This window comes from Anopheles gambiae, chromosome 2 (genome assembly GCF_943734735.2).
Source record: "Anopheles gambiae chromosome 2, idAnoGambNW_F1_1, whole genome shotgun sequence".
Lineage (NCBI taxonomy): Eukaryota > Metazoa > Arthropoda > Insecta > Diptera > Culicidae > Anopheles > Anopheles gambiae.
In genome coordinates this window covers 7,527,692-7,540,224 of record NC_064601.1, presented here as the reverse complement: position 1 = coordinate 7,540,224, position 12,533 = coordinate 7,527,692, and the positions used below count along the sequence as shown (strand labels likewise).

General features: G+C 47.1%; 2 protein-coding genes across 22 annotated transcripts in view; both read left to right on the top strand.

The window, feature by feature from the left end:
- Nucleotides 1-12,533, top strand: part of LOC5667695 (papilin) — a 65,762-nt gene that overhangs the window by 27,801 nt on the left and 25,428 nt on the right. The gene's annotated exons all lie outside the window — the stretch shown is intronic.
- On the top strand, nt 767-7,938 carry LOC3290497 (paternally-expressed gene 3 protein). Its single transcript, XM_551141.2, has 6 exons — nt 767-951; nt 1,042-1,763; nt 3,745-3,811; nt 3,903-4,625; nt 7,076-7,087; nt 7,183-7,938. The coding sequence occupies exons 1-6, from the start codon at nt 940-942 to the stop codon at nt 7,783-7,785; spliced, it is 2,139 nt and encodes a 712-aa protein (XP_551141.2). The 5' UTR covers nt 767-939; the 3' UTR covers nt 7,786-7,938.

Below are 12,533 nucleotides of genomic sequence, written 5' to 3'. Positions count from 1 at the left end.
TTTTTGGAATATCTGCGCTGATAACCGTTATACACACATTTCCAAAGATTCCACAACTGCCCTATCTTGAATATCTATATTGTGTACGGTTTAAAAAAATATAATTATTACATTATCGAACATTATTTTAAATAAAATACACGATATTATAAATTCCAACTCTTCAACTTCGGTTATAAACTTTATATTCATAGATATTCGACATACGACTTTTTCGACTTACGTCTTGTTTTGGGACATTTTTTCGGTCCCAAATACAGTCGTATCTCGGGGGACACCTGTACTGACTTTCTGGCTGTGTGGTACTGAATAATTCTTGAAAGCCTGTACATGCCGACATGGCCGCGTAGGTCATTATGCTAAGGAAGAAAAAAAAGAATCCAGTACATGGCAGAAATACGCGGGAAAATTGTTTGATCCAAGAAGTGAATGAATTTGAAATGTATCCCCATTTCTTTCGCAAACAGAAGATAATACCTTTATTCAACCAACAACGAAATATTTAGTACCATTGCCTGACAAACGTTTGATCAGACACAGAATAAATCAATAATAAGACTTTCATTCAAGACACATTTCACAATTCAGGAAGATTACTGAAGTAAAAAGGGAAAGTGATCGAAATTGGTCACAAGTTCCTTCTTTTCCTGTATCGTATGGTCATATAGCGGTATACGACACGCACATTTACACCACGGTCATTGAACGGAACGACCTGTTACGGTTAGGGGAGGGAGTTCACATACTATCGAAAACTCGATTGAGCTCGCCTTTATCCTTCCCTCACCAACGCTCTCTCATTTTTCTGATGCAATTTGAGACTCAAGAACAGAAGTGTAGCAGACCGCTTGGTCCGTATAAATACCATGTTGACAGTGAACTAGAGCACAGTTCAATCTGCAGCATTCAACAGTGAACAAGTCACCAAAACATCTCAACATGGCATTCAAGGTAGGTTCCTACAAAGGATCCGTGTTTCTTAGTAGAGGAACTTCGAAAACCGCCCAGGAAATGGTCATTAATATCAATTCCTTTCGTTAGTTTGTGATCTTCGCCGCTGTGGTGGCCGTTGCCCGCGCTGGCCTCATTGCCTCGCCAGCAGTTTCCTACGCTGCTGCTCCGGCCCTCGTTGCTGCCCCAGTCGCCAAGGTCGCTTATGCCGCTGCCCCGATCGCCAAGGTCGCGTACGCCGCCCAGCCAGAGGAGTACGACGCGAACCCGCACTACTCGTTCTCGTACGGCATCTCGGACGCCCTGACCGGAGACTCCAAGTCCCAGCAGGAGTCGCGCAGCGGAGATGTTGTCCAGGGATCGTACTCCGTCGTTGACCCCGATGGCACCAAGCGTACCGTTGACTACACTGCTGACCCGCACAACGGATTCAACGCTGTCGTCCGCCGTGAGCCTCTGGCCGCCAAGACCATCGTCGCTGCTGCCCCGGTCGCCACCAAGGTCATTGCTCAGCCCGCCGTCGCTTATGCCGCCCCGGTAGCCAAGACCATCTCGTACGCCGCACCGGTCGCCACCAAGACCTACGTCGCGCAGCCAGCTCTGTCCTATGCCGCCCCTCTGACCAAGACCTACGTGTCGCAGCCAGCTCTGTCCTATGCCGCTCCAGTGGCCAAGACCATCTCTTACTCCGCTCCTCTGGCCACCAAGACCTACGTGTCGCAGCCGGCTATCTCTTACGCCGCTCCTCTGGCCAAGACCTACGTGTCGCAGCCGGCTCTGTCGTACGCCGCCCCGGCCTACGCTTACCACCACTAAATTCTGAACAGAATTGATTGGACTGTTACAAAAGGAAAGTTATTTATTGCAAGAAAAAAGCAAATACAAAATAGTCATCTTAAAACATACATGCTAAGTTGGTTTGTTTTATTTGTTACATTAAAATGAATGCTGTTTGTGGGAATTATAATCGTAATTAATGATTTTATTGTCTGGGAACCTATAACATACTTATTCTTAGTATGGAACCTTTACCGAAGATCAATACCGGAGATCAAGAGGAAAACAATGTGAACGAACTTCACATTTATTGTTGAATCTAGCGTATTTTGAAGTGTTAAACGCTAGCTTGTTATACGTCCTGTCTTGTACCATGTATTCACCACTTACACTGCTAGTAAAGTTTCAAAACTATAACGGGATCTGATGCCACCTACGTCTTATCTACGTTTTACCTCTGCTTGTATGACATTCATGGAATATATTGGGTCTTTCAATGGTTATTGTTCTTGTCTATATTTTTATTTATCTATATTTCTGGGTGGAAATAATCATCTATATTGAATGTGAATTCGATGGGACGTAACAATACAGTTTCAATTAAACAAACATTCCATTTATCTTTGCCATGCTTCAACTGTAAGGATGGTCGAGTAAAAACAACAATGCTTTTAACTAGTGCAAACGTATAATGATTGATTTCAAAATAACCGGTGTAGCAACCATGCCATTTCGAAAGCTTTTTGGTGTATCATTTAAGGATTATTTTAATTTGTGAAAAATTGTAAGAAAACAATCCGCCGGAAAGACTTGTTTTTGTGTCTAACAAATACATAATAAACTAGAATCATAACTTGTATTTGGCGTAACGTTCCACGTGAACATGTCGACCTATACAGGCCTTCGAAACTTTTTCAGTACCACGGCAACCGAGGAGTCAGTTTTGCTACGGGAAAACGGTCCAGATGAGGTTTCAACCCATGTATGTTGTTAAATCGTGCAAGTCGACGACTGTACTACGGGACCGAGCCATGCGATAATCATATCAAATAACTAATTAAGTGGCTAAAACCTGCCACTTCATGCAAAATTACCCGAAAATTACTTATACTTTAACTGAATATTTCGAAAATCGACTTATTCGGAAGTTCTAAACATGCGATTTCTTCTTGGTCCGCATTAATAGCTTATCCCGGGGACAAACTGTAAAAGTAAATTAAACATATTTTGTCATATGTAATTATAAAAACAATGCTGCATTAAGAATGGAACATATGAACAATGCATCCCTATTTACGTGTAGATTTTACGAAAACAGGTGAATAAGAATGGTTTCTTGACAATTCATCGACCTGATGAAAATGATGGTCAACTCTTTACTTGTATTATACTTTTTAAATATCTGACTGCAGATTACATTTATTTCCACATCAATATTGTAATCAATTTCTAATTTGTATTGATGGCTATTGATTGTGATCAAGAGGAATTTTACATTTATTCATGATAATGATGATGATGGTGGTCCTATTTATTGAAGTTAATATGTGTTTACAAACATATTTTAAAAAGATTTAGTTGTGTACCTAATAAAAACATGTCAACGAAGGAAAGAGATCAACTTACTCTAATTAAATGTACAAAAGCATCAATCTTTGTGAAGCAGTTTAAATTTTATCGAGGATAACAACATAGTTGTAATTGAATAATTAAAAGGAAATAAAAGGTTGCCACTTTCCGAATGGCTTTCTGTTTCTTCCTGTTTGTTTTTAAGGAGAATAACATACACACCTCGATACGCACATTAACCACGGCCATTTGGGTCCAATCTTTGATCGCATTGGCCTTTGATCAATTTGGGGTGGGGTGTTGGATTGCTCACTGTCGAAAGTTCGAACTCGCTTTTATCCTTCCCTCACCAACGCTCTTTCGTGTTTCTGATGCAATTTGAGACTCAAGAACAGAAGCGTAGCAGACCGCTTGGTCCGTATAAATACCATGTTGACAGTGAACTAGAGCACAGTTCAATCTGCAGCATTCAACAGTGAACAAGTCACCAAAACATCTCAACATGGCATTCAAGGTAGGTTCCTACAAAGGATCCGTGTTTCCTAGTGGAGGAACTTTCGAAAACCGTCGAGGAAATGGTCATTAATATCAATTCCTTTCGTTAGTTTGTGATCTTCGCCGCTGTGGTGGCCGTTGCCCGCGCTGGCCTCATTGCCTCGCCAGCAGTTTCCTACGCTGCTGCTCCGGCCCTCGTTGCTGCTCCAGTCGCCAAGGTCGCTTATGCCGCTGCCCCGATCGCCAAGGTCGCGTACGCCGCCCAACCAGAGGAGTACGACGCGAACCCGCAGTACTCGTTCTCGTACGGCATCTCGGACGCCCTGACCGGAGACTCCAAGTCCCAGCAGGAGTCGCGCAGCGGAGATGTTGTCCAGGGATCGTACTCCGTCGTTGACCCCGATGGCACCAAGCGTACCGTTGACTACACTGCTGACCCGCACAACGGATTCAACGCTGTCGTCCGCCGTGAGCCTCTGGCCGCCAAGACCATCGTCGCTGCTGCCCCGGTCGCCACCAAGGTCATTGCTCAGCCCGCCGTCGCTTATGCCGCCCCGGTAGCCAAGACCATCTCGTACGCCGCTCCGGTCGCCACCAAGACCTACGTCGCGCAGCCAGCTCTGTCTTATGCCGCCCCTCTGACCAAGACCTACGTGTCGCAGCCAGCTCTGTCCTATGCCGCACCAGTGGCCAAGACCATCTCTTACTCCGCTCCTCTGGCCACGAAGACCTACGTGTCGCAGCCGGCTATCTCTTACGCCGCTCCTCTGGCCACGAAGACCTACGTGTCGCAGCCGGCTCTGTCGTACGCCGCTCCGGCCTACGCTTACCACCACTAAATAGTGTCCAGTGACTTTGAAACGAAATCCCTCATGTAAATTATTTCCTGGTTTAGAAACTAAATAAACCGTCACAAACATCATAACAATATTCTTTTATTGAAGCTTCACCTACCAACCAGATGCACTCGGTGCAAAATCTGATGCAATTTCTGCAACCCGCTGCGTATGATATTTTCCCCTACTTTATGGCACTATATGCTCTCATTTCACTGTGCCCTCAAAGCCCTGACATGTACGGCGAAACTAGGTGAAACAAACCTCGAAGCTGGTGTTGCAAAGAGCAAACCAAAGTAATGAGAACAGCTACCGCATGGAAGCGTGGAACCGGCACGGGCAAAAAGTGACCGTTGACTTGCTTTAGCGCAGCCTGAAGTCGTGATCAACGACCTTGCCGGCGGTGGATTGATCTTAAGCGGACATGCTGCTTACATAAACCCACCACGCGCAGACGGGCTCGCAAAGCGGCTCGTTGACAACGTACACATGCCAGATCGCGTGGCCTTTCGCCTGGGAATGGTAGAACCGGTCGGTATGTGATCTTTGCGGAACACACTTGAATTTCTTTCGACTCTGAGTCAAGGTGTCCAATCACCCGCCCTATGAGGAATGATTCAACCATGGTCCGTTCGCGGCCTAATCGCCGGCGAAATCGAGTTTGCTGCGGGTCATTAGTTTCTGTATGCTTTGCCGTGCGAATTATCGATAGCTTCGCCGTGTCACGGATCGGCAGAGGAAGTCGTCGGTGCATTTCGAAAGCAAATGTAATATGTGTTTAAAAGTGGTTATTATATTTTCGCGTATGGATTGCGATTCGAATGGAATGTTTTAATTGGAGCTCGTTTGTGAGGTGACGGAAATGGTTGCAATTTTTTTTCTTGCTTTTTATGTATTGAGTTAGTGTGAAAATACATGGTTAACTGCAAACATAACATCGGTTCGGTCGCAGCATCTTTCTATGGGAGGTGCAGACCTCGAGCCAGTGTCTGATTGGATATGATCGATGATACAGCATCCCTGACCGTCATAATCGCGTGTGTTGATTAAGAAGAGCCGCGTCAGGTGTGCTGAAGGTTACGTTTACAGTCTTTATTTCGGCAAATCCTTGAGAGGGTTTTTTGGTTCTTCGTTTTGGTTCGTTCATGTTCGTTCGAACACGCAAACACACACGCACACAGCGCACGCACAATAGGATAGCATTAGTTGGGGCTTGATCAAATTTTAATCGGTGATACTTGGCACCATTTGGCATCTGCACACGTGATCTGTGTTGTGCACAATGTTTGCAACAAAAAAACAACACAACAAACGTGCGAATTCGTTCCCAATCAGCCGGACACCACGATATCCGTCGGTGTGGTAGTAGCGTGTCGTACGCAGCAAAAACATGGCCCGTTTGCCGTTGCATTGGTCATAAAGATTGGTATCCAATCAGCCCGGCGCAAAAAAGGTTCCACCGAAAGGTCAAAAATCATTCCGACTGCCCGGTCGGACGTGCGAGAAAAGGGTGGTGGCAGTTGCAATATGCTCCCTCCGGGCACAGGGGCGGAAGTTCACGGTACGGTAGAGTGAAGTAGAGTACTGCCGAACAAAAGTTACAGAGTTTTTGCTAAACCACCAGCCCAGTCCAACACTGCCCCTGCCCCAACCTCTGTGCTCTCAGATATGGTGGCCCAGCGGCCACTTAACGAGAGAGTCACACAAGATGCCGGGCCGGGTAGAACCGAGTCAACGAGCGAGGGCGACCTCGAGTACCGCCGGGCTCCGGTGCCCGATCCAAAGCCGAAAAGAAACAGGCCAATGAAACTAAAAGTGAACGACCTTCTTGGCGAGAAGGAAGGTGGTATCCGTCCAGCTATTACGTTTACGATGCGGCGGTGCCCGGAATCGCAGCCCCAGCCCGACGGACAGGTTCTCTCGCAGCGTCTCGTGCGTATACGCAAGACCTACATTGCGCGAGTGCTTTGCACGCGACTCGCGGTGCACGTGTGTGTGTTGGTGCGTAATGCATGCCGCTCGATGCGCTTTTTATTTGTTGTGTTGTTGCATCGCCATACTGGATACCACACCTTGGGGCATGGGAAAATGGATGCTGGACCAACGCCTGACTTTTGTTGTGCTTGTTTGGCTTGAGTAGGGACTTCGGCCCGGCGATTCCCGGTGTGCGCAACTTTTACATGCGCCTTTTTTACGTTTTTATCGTGTACTTATGCCCTCTTTACTGGCTTTCTGTGCTGTGGCTTCGGAGAAGGTAAGGGATAGGGATCAGACCAAGGGCCGGCTATTGCCTCTTCTGCGGGAGGTTTGGTCGATGCAACTGCTTTGGCAGGAACGGGTGAGGAACACCGTTGAGCGTATAAATTGGGCAGCTCGATCACGGCTAGTCACAGTTCGATTGATCATCCGGTGCTGTGAACAACATCTTCTCCAACCCCGACGCAAAGATGGCATTCAAGGTAGGCATACTGCAGGCAAATCAGACGGCGATGGTTCTCCGTTTTGCTGCCACACTGGGATTGAGCACTCATCTCATGTTCACACCTTTCCACAGTTTGTGGCTTTCGCTGCTCTGATCGCCGTGGCCCGCGCTGGCCTCATTGCATCGCCCGCCGTCAGCTATGCTGCCGCACCGGCCGTAGTTGCTGCTGCCCCGGTCGCCAAGGTCGCTTATGCCGCTGCTCCGGCAGTGGTTGCGGCCCCGGTCGCCAAGGTTGCGTACGCCGCCCAGCCAGAAGAGTACGATGCCAACCCGCACTACTCGTTCTCGTACGGCATCTCGGACGCCCTGACCGGAGACTCCAAGTCCCAGCAGGAGTCGCGCAGCGGAGATGTTGTCCAGGGATCGTACTCCGTCGTTGACCCCGATGGCACCAAGCGTACCGTCGAGTACACGGCTGACCCGCACAACGGATTCAACGCTGTCGTCCACCGTGAGCCGCTGGCCGCCAAGACCATCGTCGCTGCTGCCCCGGTCGCCACCAAGACCATCGTTGCTCAGCCCGCCGTCGCTTATGCCGCCCCGGTAGCCAAGACCATCTCGTACGCCGCTCCTCTGGCCACCAAGACCGTGGTTGCCAGCCCGGCCATCTCGTACGCCGCTCCGGTCGCTAAGCTGGCCACACCGGTCGCTTACACCGCCGCCCTCCATCACTAGAGTGCGCGCTAATTCACCCACGACTGTTCAGCAGAATCCGGCACCGTTTGTACATATCTTCAAAACCCCACGTTACAAGACTCACGCCTGAATCGTTTAATTTATTAAACGTATTGTTTTGAATATTAATAACAATCAATTGAATCCGTCAAACCTGTTTGTATTGGTGTGTGTTTTTATTTGCCTGTGACGCTCTGTGGGCTTTCTACAGTGGGGAAGCACTTCATTTGAGCGCGAAAAGCTGACAGTCTTCTGCTACTGGAATTGTATTGGGATAGAAGTCTGGGGTTTGCTAATTCTCATCAAGATAGTTTATGCCATCGATTGAATGTTTCGCAAGTGTCAAAGCGAAGATCCAATCGAAAGCTTTTAACGGTTGATAACAAATAGATGTTTTACGCAAGTTGTAATCGTTATGAACTTCACGTAAATTACAATATCGCGTGAAGACCAAATATACTTTCCAATGGGAGTGGCGAGCTATGGTGTATGGTGTTAATTCTGAGCAAAATAGCTTCTTGATGTAGTTCAAGAGTTTTTTGTTTATGAAATATCAAGGGAGCTCCTTAGAAAACATTCTAATCTTAATCCATAGACGGCATTACCACTTCTGATAAAGAACAGTGTTGAAATGATGTAATAAATACATATTAAGCTCAAATATTTAAAGGAATATGTAATAAAAGAGCTTATTCCATTATGCCGTTTTTCTTTTATCGTCCTTCAAGAATCTCAAATGAATGCTTACTCAACTATCTGCAAAACAAAAGTGATCCTGCTTCGTTATCCGGTAAAGCACTGCACCCAAAACGAACAACCATGTGCGTGCAGAACCAGTTGGTGAAGATTCCAGTAAGCTCGTGGTAATATTGCACGCTCGTATCGCTTCGTACGCACGCTTCACGGCTAGCTGACAACTGAAGTATGAATGTTTTCGCGCTTCATACTTCAAACAGTATCAACACGCAACCGGCAAACTGGCTCCTGGTCCCCGGGGTAGGAGGTCAGGTCTAATAGATGCCCGTGCAACCGGAACGGTAAACATTACTGTAAATTATAACGTAAACAAACACATTTGCTTCGCTGGTTCGGCTGGTTCTGGTTAGGTCTTACTGAGTGCCGCTGCTGACTGCTCACCTGGAACATAGGCACACACACACACACACATGCAAACACACATAGGTTGGAGCAACCGGCAAACGACTGATGTTCCGTTTCTCACACAGTATCTTGAATCCGGCCGCCTTTTCGTTATGTATCGATTGTGTACAAATTACTCCCACACTGTCTCGCTTCTTTGGATGTGCCGTTGTCGGATGCATTTGCATTCCCTTCGACGGGGATAATATGCCGTGCGATGGAACGTAACTTTAGTTCGAGAATGACTTGGCCGCACGGACGACAAGGGTATCGTGCGCACCGGTAGCCAAAATCCATACATCATGAATAGTAATGATCGTGCGGAGTCTGCACACAACCCAGCTGGCTCTTCGTTGGCCACTATCAGCCGTTCAGGTGTTTATTTTGCGCGGCTGGGGAAGGTCGAGGACGGTAGGAAAACATGTTTATGTAGGTGCCAAAAAGAAGCCACCACAGTTGCAACCCGTTGACTTTAAGCTCCCGATGCATATTTGCGCTACTGTCGAGTGCAGGTTGAAGTGGACAAACACGCACACGAGCACGGTGCATCGCACGCTGGTGATTAATGGTGATCGTGTGTTTGGTTGTAAAGGTTTGTTCGAGTGTCTTCTTTCGTTTGCGTGTTGCGCTCACAAGGAAGCTGAAAATGGGTTTAATGTGCTAAAGTTTTCTTGCCGCCATCACCACCCAACACCGGCAGATCGGAACCGCGCTGTGATGCGGGAGTTTGGCAAACAGACGCAAACCCGCTCGTTATGATAGGAAGTGGAGCGCACCGCAAACAAACACACAACGCAGGGCTTTGGTAGGGAAAACTTTAAAACACGCTTCGAAAACTTCAATTTCCATCAGCACACATTAAAGATAAATCGTTACAAAAGGCTAATACACGAGCTCGGGCTGGAGTAGAAGTTGTGTAGTTGCTGCGCTGCTGCGTTTCACGTGCTACGGGGCCACGTGGGAGCGCCACGTCTAGAAGGTCCACTGGTTTATGTTTTCCACACCATCCGGAGGCTGCTGCTGCAGCACCGGAGATGCTTTTTTTAGAAGCACCAAAACAACACATCTGCAGTAAGGCAACAGTGAGATTTAGAAGAATCATCGCCTGCATCGCAGCGGTCAAACGCAGGCGGCCGGTCATGATGTGCTCGCAGCGTACCTTGCTGGAGCCACTTTTAAACGCACGACCGGCGACTTGATGCCGGAACGAATCGGTGAAAGATAAACCTCAACTATTTCATTTCAATGTGTGTGTGTTTTTTTTATTCCAGAACTTGAAGCGAAAGCAAAAGATGTGCTGCTGAACAGTGTGCAGCTACATCGCAGACGTTTCGTTCTACGGAGTTGACAGTTGATTTGCGTTTCAACTTGCGGTCCCTGTATGTCTCTACAAAGTCATACTAAGCGACCTGAGGAAATTGGTGTTTCAGTTTTTGTGCCCGTAGTGCCCTCACTCTCTGTTTTGTGTTTTATTTTTCCTCTCATTGTCACAAACTGCTTAGCGATACAGTGCCCATAAATCACACAGGACATGTTGGGAGGGATGCGCATTCTTCCCACCGGCTCAACTGCCTTTCTGTAACCTACCATTAACACCACCGTCGGGAGACATTGGCGGGGTCATGTGCAAAGCCAAGACACCGACACACAAGCAAAAGGAAGAGCGCGTTAGGGCAGTATGCACTTGAAATTTAATTACTTTTTATGCTCTATAAAGCATAACTCATGCTCTCGTGTATATATGTGTGTTTGTGTGTGTGTATGTTTTTTTGTTCTCGTTACCCCGAATGGCACCCCAAAGCGGGAGGAAAGGGTTGTCAGGTTGCTGTTTTTGTTTTGGTGTGTACCATATTTACTCCCAGCTTCCAGGACTATATGCTTAAACAGGAAGAAAAAAACACTCACTTTTATGCAATCTCTGCCTGCGTCGATTTATGCTGCACCTGAAGCAACCATAGAAACCATTTTTCTCCCCCTGTACAAAATGTTGTTTCAGCTTACTGCTCACGAGAGAACGAAAAAGAGAGATTATGTTTTTGTGTGTCTATGTTTTGAAAGTGCCGTGCGCGTGTGGGGCAGGATAAGTTCCCGCGGGCAATCCCGACCCAGTTTGATGGACATGTTTATCATGTAAATTGAAAGAGAGGTTCTGCTAAAATGAAGTGAGTTAAAAAGCTTTAAAAAAACAAAGTTGTTTTCAAATTTCCTGCTCACCGTGCTGCAAGTAGGATAACTCAGCTTTAGAAACTGAGTGAACACATTCCACGCTTAGTGGATTGAAACAGCCTTTCAACTTTTGCACAAATCCCCATTGGCTCGGGCATTGTAAAGAGTCGCCTGTTCCTCAACAACTCATTTCCCACGGTGCAGAGATCCATCCGTAAGCACCGTGCATCGCCACGCACATTATGCATTCATTGCATCGACTTATCGATGATTATGGTTTTGTGCCATCTGAAGCCACCACCCTTTTCGTTGCGGACCGGGTATCCTGAGTCGTCTAGCAAACCGTTTTGACGGTTCAATCGTTTCGATACGAAGCTGCGGCGAAAGACGCACCAAAGAAGATGCGGAAAGGTTAAAAGGTTTGCTTTCTGTGCCGATGGCGGCGGCCATCCAAACGGTGCCACATTCGACGCTCGTTATTTATGAATGAGCGCGAAGACACACCGGTTGTGTTTGATGATGGTTGTTTTTCCACAAACTTGCTATTTCCGCCACAAACCCGCTTCCCGGTGACAGTGACGACGAGAATATGACGATGATGATGATGCTGTGTGTGCTCCTTCCGAAGGCGGGGGGCAGCCAAGTGGGGCGCAAAAGATGTGCTCGCACCGATGGCATGCTGCGGGTGTAGTAGAATGCTGCTTTAAATTTCAAATTAATGTTTGCACGCTCAAATGTGCGGATGGAGGAGGGTGCACGGTAACCGATAAATGCTGACAAAATGCACACGATTATAACGATTGGGTGACAGCAGCGAGCGCGACTGCACACGGTAGATAGGGAAGCGCGTAATGATGACAAGGCGTACGGCTGTCGATCGTACTTGATCATCGGCGAGGAAAAGGAAATTGAATAAATAAGCACGTTTGCCGTTTGGCTGCCTGCTCGGTCCAATCCGACTGGCAATAGATTTATCAACGCGGCAAATGTCAATTATATCGACACGGCGCAGCATGAAGACACTGGCACGCCAGGCCGAGCTTGCGACGAGATTCATCTTGATGGCTATAATTATCGTTTGATAAACGCAATTCCCATCCCCACACTCGAACCAGCACTGTGACAGCAGCTGCAGTAAGCGCTTTAATGTTTATTAGTTTAGACCTTAATCGGACACGTAAACGGCTGCGGAAAGGGGAAGAAAAATCCATCGTGATCAATAAATCAGCTCGGCAATGATGTGTTGTTGATGTAGGGGGAGTGGTGGCGACAGTACAGACAGTAGTACAAATTAATAGAACATCGTTTGATGGTCGACTGTGGGGATGGAAATGTTCCACACTGGTTTTGAAATTGCACAAGAAATAAAATAAATAGTTCACGACGATGACGACAACGCATTGACAGTTTGTCGACTCAATGAATAACGATTCAATTAGTTG

Coding starts and splice junctions, on each gene's coding strand:
- LOC3290497 (XM_551141.2), top strand. Junction 1,764..3,744: donor CCGGCCTACGCTTACCACCA/CTAAATTCTGAA, acceptor ACAGTGAACTAG/AGCACAGTTCAATCTGCAGC. Junction 3,812..3,902: donor ATCTCAACATGGCATTCAAG/GTAGGTTCCTAC, acceptor TCCTTTCGTTAG/TTTGTGATCTTCGCCGCTGT.